The sequence below is a fragment of the Salmo trutta genome, chromosome 17 (genome assembly GCF_901001165.1).
Source record: "Salmo trutta chromosome 17, fSalTru1.1, whole genome shotgun sequence".
Classification (NCBI taxonomy): Eukaryota; Metazoa; Chordata; class Actinopteri; order Salmoniformes; family Salmonidae; genus Salmo; species Salmo trutta.
Window position 1 is genome coordinate 39,481,611 of NC_042973.1, and position 13,759 is coordinate 39,495,369.

At 43.3% G+C, this 13,759-nt stretch overlaps 1 protein-coding gene across 3 annotated transcripts in view; it reads right to left on the bottom strand.

The window, feature by feature from the left end:
• Window positions 1-1,716: 1,716 nt before the first annotated feature.
• Window positions 1,717-13,759, bottom strand: part of LOC115152168 (inositol 1,4,5-trisphosphate receptor type 2) — a 166,753-nt gene continuing 154,710 nt past the window's right edge. For all 3 annotated transcript variants that reach the window (XM_029696739.1, XM_029696737.1, XM_029696741.1), the window contains 2 exons: window positions 6,715-6,876; window positions 1,717-4,461 (listed from right to left, as the gene is read on the bottom strand). In XM_029696739.1, coding sequence (XP_029552599.1) covers window positions 4,378-4,461; window positions 6,715-6,876 — 246 coding nt within the window. In that variant the 3' untranslated portion in view covers window positions 1,717-4,377. The remainder of the gene's footprint in view (window positions 4,462-6,714; window positions 6,877-13,759) is intronic.

Consider the following 13,759-nt stretch of genomic DNA (forward strand, 5'->3'; position numbering starts at 1 on the left):
TGTATTGGCTCTTTATTGGATCAACCTTCACTTAGTGGGAGCAGAACACTTTCAAGTAACTCAAATTCAATGAAAAAAAGTGACATTACCAGAGGCGTGACTAACAGGATTATGTTAGAGCAGTTTCACTTCAATGATGGCCACCTGCAACTGGCATAACTCAAACTGGAGAAAAAAAAAATGTGCCCAAATTACTTTGGAAACAGAAATTGGCATTTGAGCAGAACAAAATCACCTATCAGTTGCTCAACATAGCATTTGAAAATACTTGTTTTTCTTTTGTCACACTACAACACAAAAACGTATTTTTGTCACGCTACAACACCTGCCTCCAAACACAATAAACACAACATCCAAATCATAACCGTGGCTCAGTCCCAGAGGTGTCTGTGGCATAATATCCTGTTTATTGTCCTACTACTATTGGGTGGGTCTGAGTTCACGCTGACTAAACAACACGTGACTTTGGTCGGGGGCTGCCAGTGTCGAGAGACTCCGGTGTCCAATTTTGTCTAAGGTTGTGTACATTAGCGACACACCCAGCTCAAGTGCACGCAACGTGTTGTTCACATGCACAAAACGTGCACAGTTTCTCAGAATAACAGTGAGTCATAAGGGTACAGTAACACATATCGACCTGGGGGTGATAACCCATTACATTACAGCAGTATGTTTTCAGACTCCGAGCAGCACAAGTGGAAAGACTGTAGTTATTCTCTTTCTGATCCTGACACAGAGCCTTACACCACTACTAGCTACTAAAAAATACATTAGTCCAATGGCAGTTAGGACACGTCCAACAGAAGCAGTAGATTAACTACGGCGGCATCTGCCATGCCATTTCAATTGTATGAGAGAAATGATTGTTTGAGGAATATATGGCTGAAATTGTCCAGGTCATTGTTATATAAAAAAACAAAGCAGTGGATGTTTGTGTATGAATGCACCATACAGTACCGACAGAGCCAGGGTAGGCATGTCCCATCGCCCCCTCTCTCCTTCCCTCCCCTCCTAGTCAGAACATTCCAGATCTGCTGGACTTTCCCCTTCCTGTCTTGCTCGGTGACAGCTGTGGGCTATTATGGTACCGCGTGCAGCTAATTTTAATGGCTGTGTCACAGAGGCGGCGTGAGAGAATGCAGCCCCGCCAGCGTCAACAAGAACAGAACCATCTCTGGACGTGAGCCCTGTCCAAGCGGGAGGAGGGGGGCGCCCTCCATTTAGATCAAACGGGGGGGGGGGGGGAAATCACATGTCTGGATTATAAAACAACTTGGAAACAATTCAAGCCTTACATTCATTAATGACCTCGCACGTGTTGCGTTATCCAACTGTACACAGATTCCTTGTCTGTCCTATCACTGTAAACCATTTCATTTGATATATTTCAATCAGAGAAAATGAGCTCATTTGGAATTAAGGTGAATTTGAGTCACACAGACATATTTCCAGAGTCATTGATCTTGATCTTTCCAAACATGCTAAAGTCAAAAATTACAAAAGATAAAGCTGATCCAAAGTCCACATCAGGCTTCTTATGAGTGTTAAGCAGATGCACTGAGCAGAACGGTTGCAGTGTGATAGTTAAAGCATGATGTTTATTGTGGTGTGTGTACTGTGTACGTGCGCAAGTGAGCCACAACGGTAGGACATGAATTCAACCCAAAGACTGCTGACTAAATACACAGAGACAGTGATTAACTCAAGGCAAAAACATCCATTCTTATCACAGATTTATTACATTATAACACCTCAACAACATTAAATACACAATCTGTTTAGAGAAAAATGTGAAAGGCATTCACCTCTGGAGTCCATACATACTGTTATGTGATTGTGCGAGATTAAAACTTCTACACATATATTGAATTGCATTCCATTTGACTGAGTGAGATGACTTTACATGGCTGAGTACAAAAAAACTGAGAATGAATACAGTATGAGATTGAGTCCCATGGTTATGTCCTGGGCCATAGGGAATAGGGGGCCATTTGGGAAACACGCCCATGAGTACAGTATTATGCAACATATTTATCAACATGAGTGACTGTTTCTGGGTCATTCCATGAAATGAGTCCCTTTTTTGTCCCTTAATAGAAATTGTGAACCAATTTTGAATTTAAATTCTATATTAAATGAAGTGTCATTTAATATAGACCACATGGACAATTCAATAAATCAGATTTTTTATATGAATAAATTCAGCATTTTGACATGTCCCCTCTGTGACCTCTAGAAGGATTTTAACCCACTTGATCCCAAAATGTCTCCAAGTTGTCTCCATCATTCTAAAGCCCTAGATATTTTGTTGCTTTCACAGTCCTTTCTGAAAATAGTTTATTTCAGGAGATTCGTGGTTCATTTTAAAGGTAAAAAACCCTGTCCCTCATTTTAAAGGTCAACCCTGTCCCTCATTTTAAAGGTCAACCCCGTTACGTGAACCGAACTCTCATTTTAATATGGCAATATGATTTGCATTATTTTTTCAAAAGAAACTTTCAACATCTACTAGTCAAATCATAGTGTAAAAGCAGTTGAGCTGGTTCTACTCTTTCCATCATTTTCTGGTGTTTTGTGGTGGAAAACCGAGTGGGTTGTGCATAACACATCAACCCTGTTACCCAGAGATAGACAGGATAGAAATGTTTCAACAATTAAAAAAGATTTGTGAAGCTTGCATTCAATTGCCACTCCCTGTAGCATACAACAAGCTTCCATTCCCCCTGTAACAAAGGGAGTTATGCCTGATTTAAGACGAAATCACCCTGTTACGGCCAACCCTGCTATTTTATTTGGTACTTAATAGGCACTTACCACATTCATTTTTTAATTTAACCTCTTGAAATGGGAAAACATGTTTTTTAATTAAGTTGAACATGTACTCTTCATGACAGAATGTATTTTTTTCAGCAAATTATACTACCCAAAAGGGACTAATTTCATGGAACGACCTATTTCCTGTATTGGACACAAGCACATTATTTTAGACAGTGGTGAATACATTCTGTACCAATATAAGACTTTGAATCACAAGGACTTTCAAGTAAATTCCACACAGATAATCAGATTATCTTCATATACATTTTTTTTCATTGTGTTGTTTCTAGACTATGTACAACATTTGTAGAAAGGCACGTGATGAAGTGCAGTGATTGCATTATCATGGATGACACTTCTTTGAGAGGAAAGGCAGTAATACTTTACTTGAACTCAGCGCCGTAACGTCTTTAACATGTCTTGAAGCTTCACATTCGGAGGCTAACTACTGCAATATGTAAATATATGTGTCATAACATTGTCATAGTATATCCTTTAGAAATGACATATGCAATGAATCTTTACAACATGTTTATGACACAGCTATGAAGCATTATTGCGGCTAGTTCAAGTAAAGTGTCACCAAAAAGTATTGTCACAGGCAATCCGTTTCTCCAGTTGTATGTTAACATTTTGTTTTTAATAATAATCATTAAAAAAAAAGTGCAGGCCACTGAGAACATTGACTATCCCGGTCATTATGATTAAGATGATGAAGCAATGCTACCACATAAGGCAGCCAAGCAGTAAGTTTATCAATTTCTATTCCACAGTAAAAAAAAAAAAAAAAAAAAAAATTATTCTCCAGTTACATTCATGAGTTAACAGGTCATATTAAAACAAAAAAAAAGAGAATAGATAGCCTGGTCCCAGATCTGTTTGTGCGGTCTTGCCAACTCCTATTATCATTGTCATAGGAGTTGGCAAGACCGCACAAACAGATCTGGGACCAGGCTAGGAAGGAAATACTTTACCTTAAAATTACACGTATACCCTTTCCCAAAAGGGCTATTCAATAATACAAGGAGCAACCCCTCCAAAGTCTAAACAGAGCTGAACAACACAAACCACCCCAATGTACCAATACCTGACCTGGTTATAGCCCAGTCTCTGTCTTCATCTGTCAGACAGACACAGTGCACTGAGAATACTGAAGGAAGAGTGTGGCTGCCCACAGGGCCACAGTACTTAACCTTTAACCCTCTTCCTTGACCTCCAGGCTGCAGTCAGTCTGCTGCAGCCTGGCATAGTGACGCATGCCTGGCATCTCATTCAGTCTCACTCATAGAGCAGAAGGACTTATATGGGATGATCAGAATGACTGTGCAGCTTGTGTTGTTCTAAAGGCACAAATCACTGTACTGTTCTATGTGGGAGGGTGATGCTGGGTGAGTCGTCTGAGGACTCAGTCTAAGAACGAGGCACTGATTGCTTTGAATACAAGGCACTGTTTGTGTAAAGGCTCCATAAAACGGATAACATTGTATGTGTGTGTTTGTTAGTGCGGTTACTGTGTGTACCTCCAGCAGAGTTCTCTGTGATAAGGGGGCCCCGGGCCCCTCAGTGTGCTGGGATATGGTGGTTGTTGACTCCATGAGTCCCCAGGAAGCCCAGCCTCTGTTTATTCTTCCTTTGCTCTGTCATCTGTGGAGAAGATAAGGAAAGAAGAACTTGTTCAATATAAGCTACACACAGCATTGCCAGTTTGGGCAGTGTCAATGGAATCTGGCAATGTAGCCTACAAATAGTCAAGAGTCAGCCCGGGTTACACCGACAGTAATCTCAGAACGCAGAATCCAATCTCGGCTTTACTAATTCGTGTACATTTTAGGCAATTTGTGGGATAGTTCCTAAACTGAAATGTGGTAATGTCCAAAGGAGTCCATTTGAGATGTCCATCTTTCCAGGATAGCTTTTCACCGTCTTTAGTTTACACTTCAAAACACGGTTCCTGATATTCACCATTAGTGAGAAGAGAAACAATGTACCGGTCAGTATCTGTAATCTCCGTTCTGAAGACCTGGCTCAGCTCTCGGTGTTCACACATGGCCGGAAAAGGCCTGTGTCCTTAATTAGCCTCGATTTCCTGTCTTAGATATTCCCTGCACAATGTAATGTTCCAGAAACAATTGTCTGACTTGAGACAAGTCCTTAACAATCTTCCTAGGTAAACACAGTATAGTCTGCGATACCATGAACACCAGCACTCTGATTGATTTGCCAACCTATGAGGAATCAATCACAGCCCATGACTCCTGTTTCAGCTCTGTTTTTACTGTGAAGTTATTTTCTCTATTGGACTATAAGAGGGCTAAGTTCACAAAACAACATGCAGGAGGTCAATGTTGCAGCTCTGTTTTTACCACGGCTGTTATTTGCACTATCTGAAGTGTGACCCTCTATTCGGTTGTCCCACTTATCTATCTTAAGATGAATGCACTAATTGTAAAATCGCTCTGGATAGGAGCGTCTGCTAAATTACTCAAACGTAAATAAGTCAACATGGGGTGTTGTTCACACAGACATCTGGGCAGCAGAACAGGAACAAACAAGGAGAGGCCTGTGACTGCACGGAGATCACATGCAAGAGAGGCAGGTGATGGTGTTGTAATGATCAGGTGATGGTGGAGTGATGACGATCGGTCAAACTACTTGCTGCATCATGACTAGTCAGCCCAACAGCCACAGGCTGTCTGGAAGGTCAGGGAGGGATATGGCATTGTACAGCAAGGCATGATAACCTGAAGGAAAAGGACAAGTGCATGTGAACTGATAGGAATGATTCCCCATTGTGATGCAAGTGAGGAGACCCATGACGACTCATGATGGTGAGAATGCTTTTCATTGATTACAGCTCAGCGTTCAACACCATAGTGCCCTCCAAAGTCATCCCTAAGGTCAGTACCCTGGGCAACTGGGTCCTGGACTTCCTGACGGGACGCCCCCTGGTGGTAAGAGTACGCAACAACACATCCGCAACGCTGACCATCAACATGGGGGCCCCTCAGGGGTGCGTGCTTAGTCCCCTCCTGTACTCCCTGTTCCACCAAATTTTGCGTGGCCATGCATGACTCCAACACCATCATTATGTTTGCTGACGACACAACGGAGGTAGGACTGATCACCGACGACGATGACACCGCCTATAGAGAAGTCAGTGACCTGACAAACTATTATGACCCCTCTATGAGAAGATGAATCTCACGAACACAACGGTGTTCTCCGTTTTGCTCTACAACCCCCACAAGCGTCTTGGGACTCGACTGAAGTCGGTTCAGCCGATCTGCCAACTTCTGTCTGTAGCGTCCGAACAGTTTGGGCTACACACTAATATGACCCCTCTGTGGAAAGGTGAGACTCTCACAAACACACACATGGTTGTTTTGCTCTAGGACTCCCACAGGCCTCACAAGACTCGTCTGAAGGTTCCCGGTGCAAGTAAAAATATATATAATGGAAGTATATACGGAGACTGTTTAGTGACAAAAATAAGGGGTTAAATACATGTAAAAAAAATAAAAAATAAATTAAATCAGAAAATACATTTGGTATGTATATTTTTTTATACTTCAAGGGGTCTTAAAATTCAAAATCAAATAGCATGAACTTAAAACAAATAGCTTAGTAGTAGCCCCCCTCCCCTCGAATAGCCTCTTATGGGTTACCAATGAAGAAAGTCCATACTGTGTGGACTACACTCTGACCAATCAATGACATCCAAAGATCAGTTAAGTGTTAGGGAGACCCCTAGGACGGCGGCCCTCAAATACCGACCCGTGACTTTTCCAATAAGAAGCGCTCATTAAACGTTGAGTGCCACAATGAACACGACATTTGAGTTGCGCGGCCTTGTCTTAAGTGTATGAACTAATGCCTTGCTCAACGACAGTGCCATACCTTCTCCTTTAGCTCAAACAGCTGGGAAGACAGCAGGGACACTAGTTTGACGGTGCCATCCAGTTTCTCCTGTAGGGAGCGCATCTCGTTCTGCTCACTCTCCCCCTCGCTGCTCACCAGAGACATGGCCCGCATCCGGGGGAACCAGTCCAGGTTCTTCTCCTGGAGAGAGAGGGAGGGAGGAAGTGAGAGAGAGAAAGAGAGGGTGAGAGAGGAAGCGAGACAGCGGGAGGAAGTGAGAGTGGGAGGAAGTGAGAGCGAGAGAGCGCGTGAGAGATTTGATTTCAAAATAACATTTATTGGCACAAATTAAATGTATTTACATAGCAGATTCAATGCCTATTCAATTCAGAAGTTCAACACTGCACAGCAGTGTTTACTGAGCTAAAACCAGAGGGAGAGAGAGGGTACGAGAGGGTAAGAGAGAAGTTGAGAAACACTGAAAAAGGGAGGGAAAAGTGAAAGCGAATGGGATGGTAGAAAGACAAAGAGGAGAGGAAAAGTGTGTGGGAGGGAGGGGGAGGAAAAGAAGGAAAGATGAAGACAGACAGGCTGACAGACAGAGTGAGGGAGCCAGGAAAAGAATGCATGTATGTGTGAGTGAGTGAGTGAGTGAGTGAGTGAGTGAGTGAATGAGAGAGAGAGAATTCCAGGATGGGTATATTAAGCAGTACATCTGAGGGAATTGGTCCAAGTTCCTCACTTTAGAGGAGTGTGATTACTTTTAACCAGGCCTGTTTTCTCCCAGCCAGACACTGCAGTAAGCTGTACAAAGATCTGCTCCATAAACTGGCTGAGTACTGCAGTAAGCAGTACAGTATATCTCCTCAAAGGAACTGACTCCAGATCAGCCTCCAGGAGCTCAAACACAGAAACATTGTGTTTCTAGTGAAGCAGTGAATAAAATGAGTAGGCCAATGGGGGGGAGCTCACGTGTTAGTCTTTAGTAGACACACTAGACATATTTACTATGCTGAACTGCAACAGAGAGAGAGCACTACCTGCAACAGAGATTACTACCTCAAGTGGCCATAAAGGACAAAATACAGAGGAAAATATAGACAGAAAAACATGCACCTATAGCAGCCTTATATAATGGGCTTAAGATGTGTCTGTGCCAATATCTGTGTGCACGTGTCGGTTTGCCATGAGACAGATAGATCGCAGTCAGCTGATGTTATGTAAGCTGTTGTTGCCAGTTTGGCTGAAAAACACGGTTTAAAAGGTGCTGATAGATATGGCTGGCACAACGTAGAGGTAGGAACAGGAGGATTTTATTGTAAAAACAAAGATACTGTACAGGAAAAAGAGGAGATCGTGAAGAGAGAGGGAGCGGCAGTGTTTCTTTAAACAGCACTTTTCAGTGAGCTCATCTCTCATGATGGCAGGTAGCCTAGAGGTTAAGCACGTTGGGCCAGTAAACGAAATGTCGCTGGTTCAAATCCCTGAGTCGACTGGGTGGAAAATCTGTCGACGTGCCCTTGCACAAGGCACTTAAACCTAATTTCTTCTGTAAGTCGCCCGGGATAAGACCGTCTGCTAAATGACTAAAATGTAATATGTAAATAACGGGACCACAATGGAAATAAGTCCCAGACTTTATTGTGCGTTATCCTGAATGATTTTATTCATGTGCGTGTATAGCTTTTTCAAGTTTTGTGTGTGCTTGTTTTTTAAAATGGTTGAATTAATAAACTAAACAGAGCATTTTCACCCCATATCCAGCTTCCCTCCATTCCTCAAATAGCGTTTATAGATATGTTTGAGCAATTGAAACATACGGTATGTAGGCGTATAATTTATTTGACAGTTTTAGCAGCATAAAGTTGAGTATATAAACTAGTTTCTCTGTTTTATAACAAGGCCATACTTAATAGTAGGTGCAAGTCTAACTAGGATGTATTTGCCAACAGTGGTCAGCACAGTGGTCAACACAGTTGACTTGGTCAAAGGAAATGCTGTTGAAACTTTGTTCAGTCTTGACAGTCACTGAGTAACCATTTTTATTTTTTATTTCACCTTTATTTAACCAGGTATGCTAGTTGAGATCAAGTTCTCATTTACAACTGCACAGAGTTTCACATGGAATAAACAAGCGTACAGTCAATAACACAACAGAAGAAAAAATGAAAGTCTATATACAGTGTGTGCAAATGGCGTGAGGAGGTAAGGCAATAAATAGGCCATAGTAGCGAAGTTATTACAATTTAGCAAATTAACACTGGAGTGATAGATGAGCAGATGGTGATGTGCAAGTAGAAATACTGGTGTGCAAAAGGGCAGAAAGTAAATAAAAACAATATGGGGATGAGGTAGGTAGATTGGGTGGGCTATTTACAGATGAGCTATGTACAGCTGCAGCAATCGGTTAGCTGCTCAGATAGCTGATGTTTAAAGTTAATGAGGGAAATATAAGCTTCAGCAATTTTTGCAATTCGTGCAATTCGTTCCAGTCATTGGCAGCAGAGAACTGGAAGGAAAGGCGGCCAAAGCAGGTGTTGGCTTTGGGGATGAACAGTGAGATATACCTGCTGGAGCGCGTGCTACGGGGGGTAAGGCTGAGCTTTACCTAGCATAGACTTATAGATAACCTGGAGCCAGCGGGTCTGGCGGCGAATATGTAGCGAGGGCCAGCCGACTAGAGCATACAGGTCGCAGTGGTGGGTGGTATAAGGGGCTTTGGTGACAAAACGGAGTCTGGAAGGAGAGTATACAGTCTAGCCAGACACCTAGGTATTTGTAGTTGTCCACATGTTCTAAGTCAGAACTGTCCAGAGTAATGATGCTAGTCGGGTGGGCGGGTGCGGGCAGCGAACGGTTGACGAGCATGCATTTGGTTTTACTAGCGTTTAGGAGCAGTTGGAGGCCACGGAAGGAGTGTTGTATGGCATTGAAGCTCGTTTGGAGGTTAGTTAACACAGTGTCCAAAGAAGGGCCAGATGTATACAGAATGGTGTCGTCTGCGTAGAGGTGGATAAGGGAATCACCCACAGCAAGAGAAAAGAGTCGACCCGAGAATTGAACCCTGTGGTACCCCATAGAGACTGCCAGAGGTCCGGACAACAGGCCCTCCGATTTGACACACTGAACTCTGTCTGAGAAGTAGTTGGTGAACCAGGCGAGGCAGTCATTTGAGAAACCAAGGCTGTTGAGCCTGACGATAAGAATACGGTGATTGACAGAGTCGAAAGCCTTAGCCAGGTCGATGAAGACGGCTGCACAGTACTGTCTTTTTTGAGCGTGGCAGAGGTGCACCCGTGACCAGCTCAAAAACCGGATTGCACAGCAGAGAAGGTACGGTGCAATTCGAAATGGTTAGTGATCTGTTTATTAACTTGGCTTTCGATGACTTTAGAAAGGCAGGGCAGGATGGATATAGGTCTATAACAGTTTGGGTCTAGAGTGTCACCCCCTTTGAACATGGGGATGACCGCAGCAGCTTTCCAATCTTTAGGGATCCCAGACGATACAAAAGAAGTTGAACAGATTGGTAATAGGGGTTGCAACAATGGCGGCAGATCATTTTAGAAAGAGAGGGTCCAGATTGTCTAGCCCAGCTGATTTGTATGGGTCCAGGTTTTGTAGCTCTTTCAGAACATCTGCAATCTGGATTTGGGTGAAGGAGAAGCTGGGGAGGCTTGGGCAAGTAGCTGCGGGGGGTGCGGAGCTGTTGGCAGGGGTTGGGGTAGCCAGGAGAAAACCATGGCCAGCCATAGAGAAATGCTTATTGAAATTCTTGATTATCCTGGATTTATCGGTGGTGACAGTGTTACCTAGTGTCAGTGCAGTGGGCAGCTGGGAGGAGGTGCTCTTATTCTCCATGGACTTTACAGTGTCCCAAAACTTTTTGGAGTTAGAGCTACAGGATGCAAATTTCTGTTTGAAAAAGCTAGCCTTTGCTTTCCTGACTGACTGCATGTATTGGTTCCTGACTTTCCGCGGGGACTATTCGTGGCTAGTGCAGTCCGCCGCAGGATATTTTTGTGCTGGTCAGTCAGGTCTGGAGTAAACCAAGGGCTATATCTGTTCTTAGTTCAAATTTTTTTTGAAAGGGGCATGCTTATTTAAGATGGTGAGGAAATTACTTTTAAACATTTACATTTACATTTAGTCATTTAGCAGACGCTCTTATCCAGAGCGACTTACAGTAGTGAATGCATACATTTCATACATTTTTTTTTTTTTTTCCTGTGCTGGCCCCCCGTGGGAATCGAACCCACAACCCTGGTGTTGCAAACACCATGCTCTACCAACTGAGCTACAGGGAAAGAACGACCAGGCATCCTCGACTGATGGGATGAGGTCAATATCCTTCCAGGATACCCGGGCCAGGTCGATTAGAAAGGCCTGCTCGCAGAAGTGTTTTAGGGAGTGTTTGACAGTGATGAGGGGTGGTTGTTTGACCATGGACCCATAGCGGATGCAGACAATGAGGCAGTGATCGCTGAGATCCTGATTGAAAACAGCAGAGGTGTATTTAGAGGGCAAGTTGGTCAGAATAATATCTATGAGGGTGCCCATGTTCACGGATTTAGAGTTGTACCTGGTGGGTTCCTTGATAATTTGTGTGAGATTGAGGGCTATCTTAGATTGTAGGACTGCCGGGGTGTTAAGCATATCCCAGTTTAGGTCACCTAACAGAACGAACTCTGAAGATAGATGGGGGGCAATCAATTCACATATGGTGTCCAGGGCACAGCTGGGAGCTGAGGGGGGTCTATAACTGGCGGCAACAGTGAGAGACTTATTTCTGGAGAGATTCATTTTTAAAATTAGAAGCTTGAACTGCTTGGGCATAGACCTGGAAAGTATGACAGAACTTTGCAGGCTAACCCCCCCCCTTTGGCAGTTCTATCTTAACAGAAAATGTTGTAGTTGGGTATGGAAATCTCAGAATTTTTGGTGGCCTTCCTAAACCAGGATTCAGACATGGAAGGACATCAGGGTTGGCGTAGTGTGCTAAAGCAGTGAGTAAAACAAACTTAGGGAGGAGGCTTCTGATGTTAACATGCATGAAACCAAGGCTTTTTTGGATACAGAAGTCAACAAATGAGAGTGCCTAGGGCAGGCAGGGCCTGGGTTAACCTCCACATCACCCGGGGAACAGAGGAGGATGAGGGTACGGCTAAAGGCTATCAAAACTGGTCGTCTAGTGCGTTGGGGACAGAGAATAAAAGGAGCAGATTTCTGGGTGTGGTAGAATAGATTCAGGGCATAATGTACAGACAGGGGTATGGTGGGATGCGGGTACAGTTGAGGTGAGCCCAGGCACCGAGTGATGATAAGAGAGGTTGAATCTCTGGATGGGCTAGTTATGCTGGGTGAGGTCACCGCATGTGTGAGAGGTGGGACAAAGGAGGTATCTGAGGCATGTTGAGTGGGACTAGGGGCTCCGCAGTAAACTAAAACAATGATAACTATCCTAAACAACAGTGTACAAGGCATATTGCCATTTGAGAGAGACAGAAAGCGAGGCATAAAGCAATCACAGGTGTTGATTGAGAGAGCTAGTTAAGACAACAACGGGTAAGACAACAGCAGCTAATCAGCTACGACAACAACAACAGGTAAAATGGCGATGAATGGGCAGAGAGGGTCGGTTAACTACAAACAGGGCCTGAGTTCGAGGCTGGGGCCGACAGATAAACAGTAAACAAACTAAATGCTGTACCGTGATTAATGGACAGTCCAGCAGGCATCAGCTATGTAGCCAAGTGATCATAGGGTCCAGTGAACAGCAATAGATGGAACAGGGAAGCCTCGGGGTAGTAGTTACTATGCCAGCACGCGGGAGACACGGCGTTTAAAAAGTTAGCAGACCGGGTTAAGTAGAAGTGTAAGTAGGAAGAGGCAGGGGAGTAATTGCATCACGCATCCATATAAAAGCCTATTCACCAGTGTCAATTAGGCTACTCAGCTAGCATGGATATACAGTGGGGTCCGCAATACCCTTGAAAAAGATGGGAAAAAATGACCTTCAAATTAATATAATACTGAGCTATAATGTATGCAAAAAAAATGGTGAATTATATTGTTTTTATTAACTGGGTAGTTCGAGCCCTGAATGCTGATTGGCTGACAGCCGTGGTATATCAGACCGTATACCACGCGTATGACAAAACATGTATTTTTACTTCTCTAATTACGTTGGTAACCAGTTTATAATAGCAATAAGGTACCTTGTGCCTAAGAACGTCCCTTGGCTGTGGTATATTGGCCATATACCACACCCCCTTGTGCCTTATTTCTTAAGTATACTAACACAATTGCACAGAGGAAGAGATTTTGTTTAACAAGTAATATTTTTTTCCTCAAGGTAGGGGTCAAAAATATTGACATCCCTTTTTTCAATATCTTTCAACACTTCAATATTTCACGTTGCGAGGATAACAGCACTTAGCCTTTTTCTCAAACATTTTATGAGATGGCGAACAAATTGAAAGCTATGTTAAGACTGTTCCTCCATACAGAATCCTTCCAGATCCGTGATATCGTTTGTCTGCGATTATGGACTTCTCTTCAATTCAAATGGGTTTTAAGCCCGGGACGGAGATGGCCATTGCAAAATGTTGATTTTGTGGCCAATTAACCATTTCTTTGTGGATTTTGATGTGTGCTTGGGGTTATTGTCTTGCTGGAAGATCCACTTGCGGCCACATTTTAGCCTCCTGGCAGAGGCAACCAGGTTTTTGTCTAAAATGTCCTGATACTGGGTAAAGTTCATTATGCTGTTGACCTTAAAAAGAGCCCCAGAACCAGTGGAAGCAAAATAGCCCCATAACATACTCAATCACCACCTTCCGGAGACACCTGAAACCCCACCTCTAAGGAATACCTGGGATAGGATAAAGTAATCCTTCTAACCCCCCCCCCCAAAAAAAATATATAGATGTACTATTGAAAAGTGATGTTCCACTGGATATCATAAGGTGAACGCACCAATTTGTAAGTCGCTCTGGATAAGAGCGTCTGCTAAATGACGTAAATGTAAATGTAATGTAACATCAAAAGATCCACCACCAGTAGGTATGGGGTTATTTTCTGC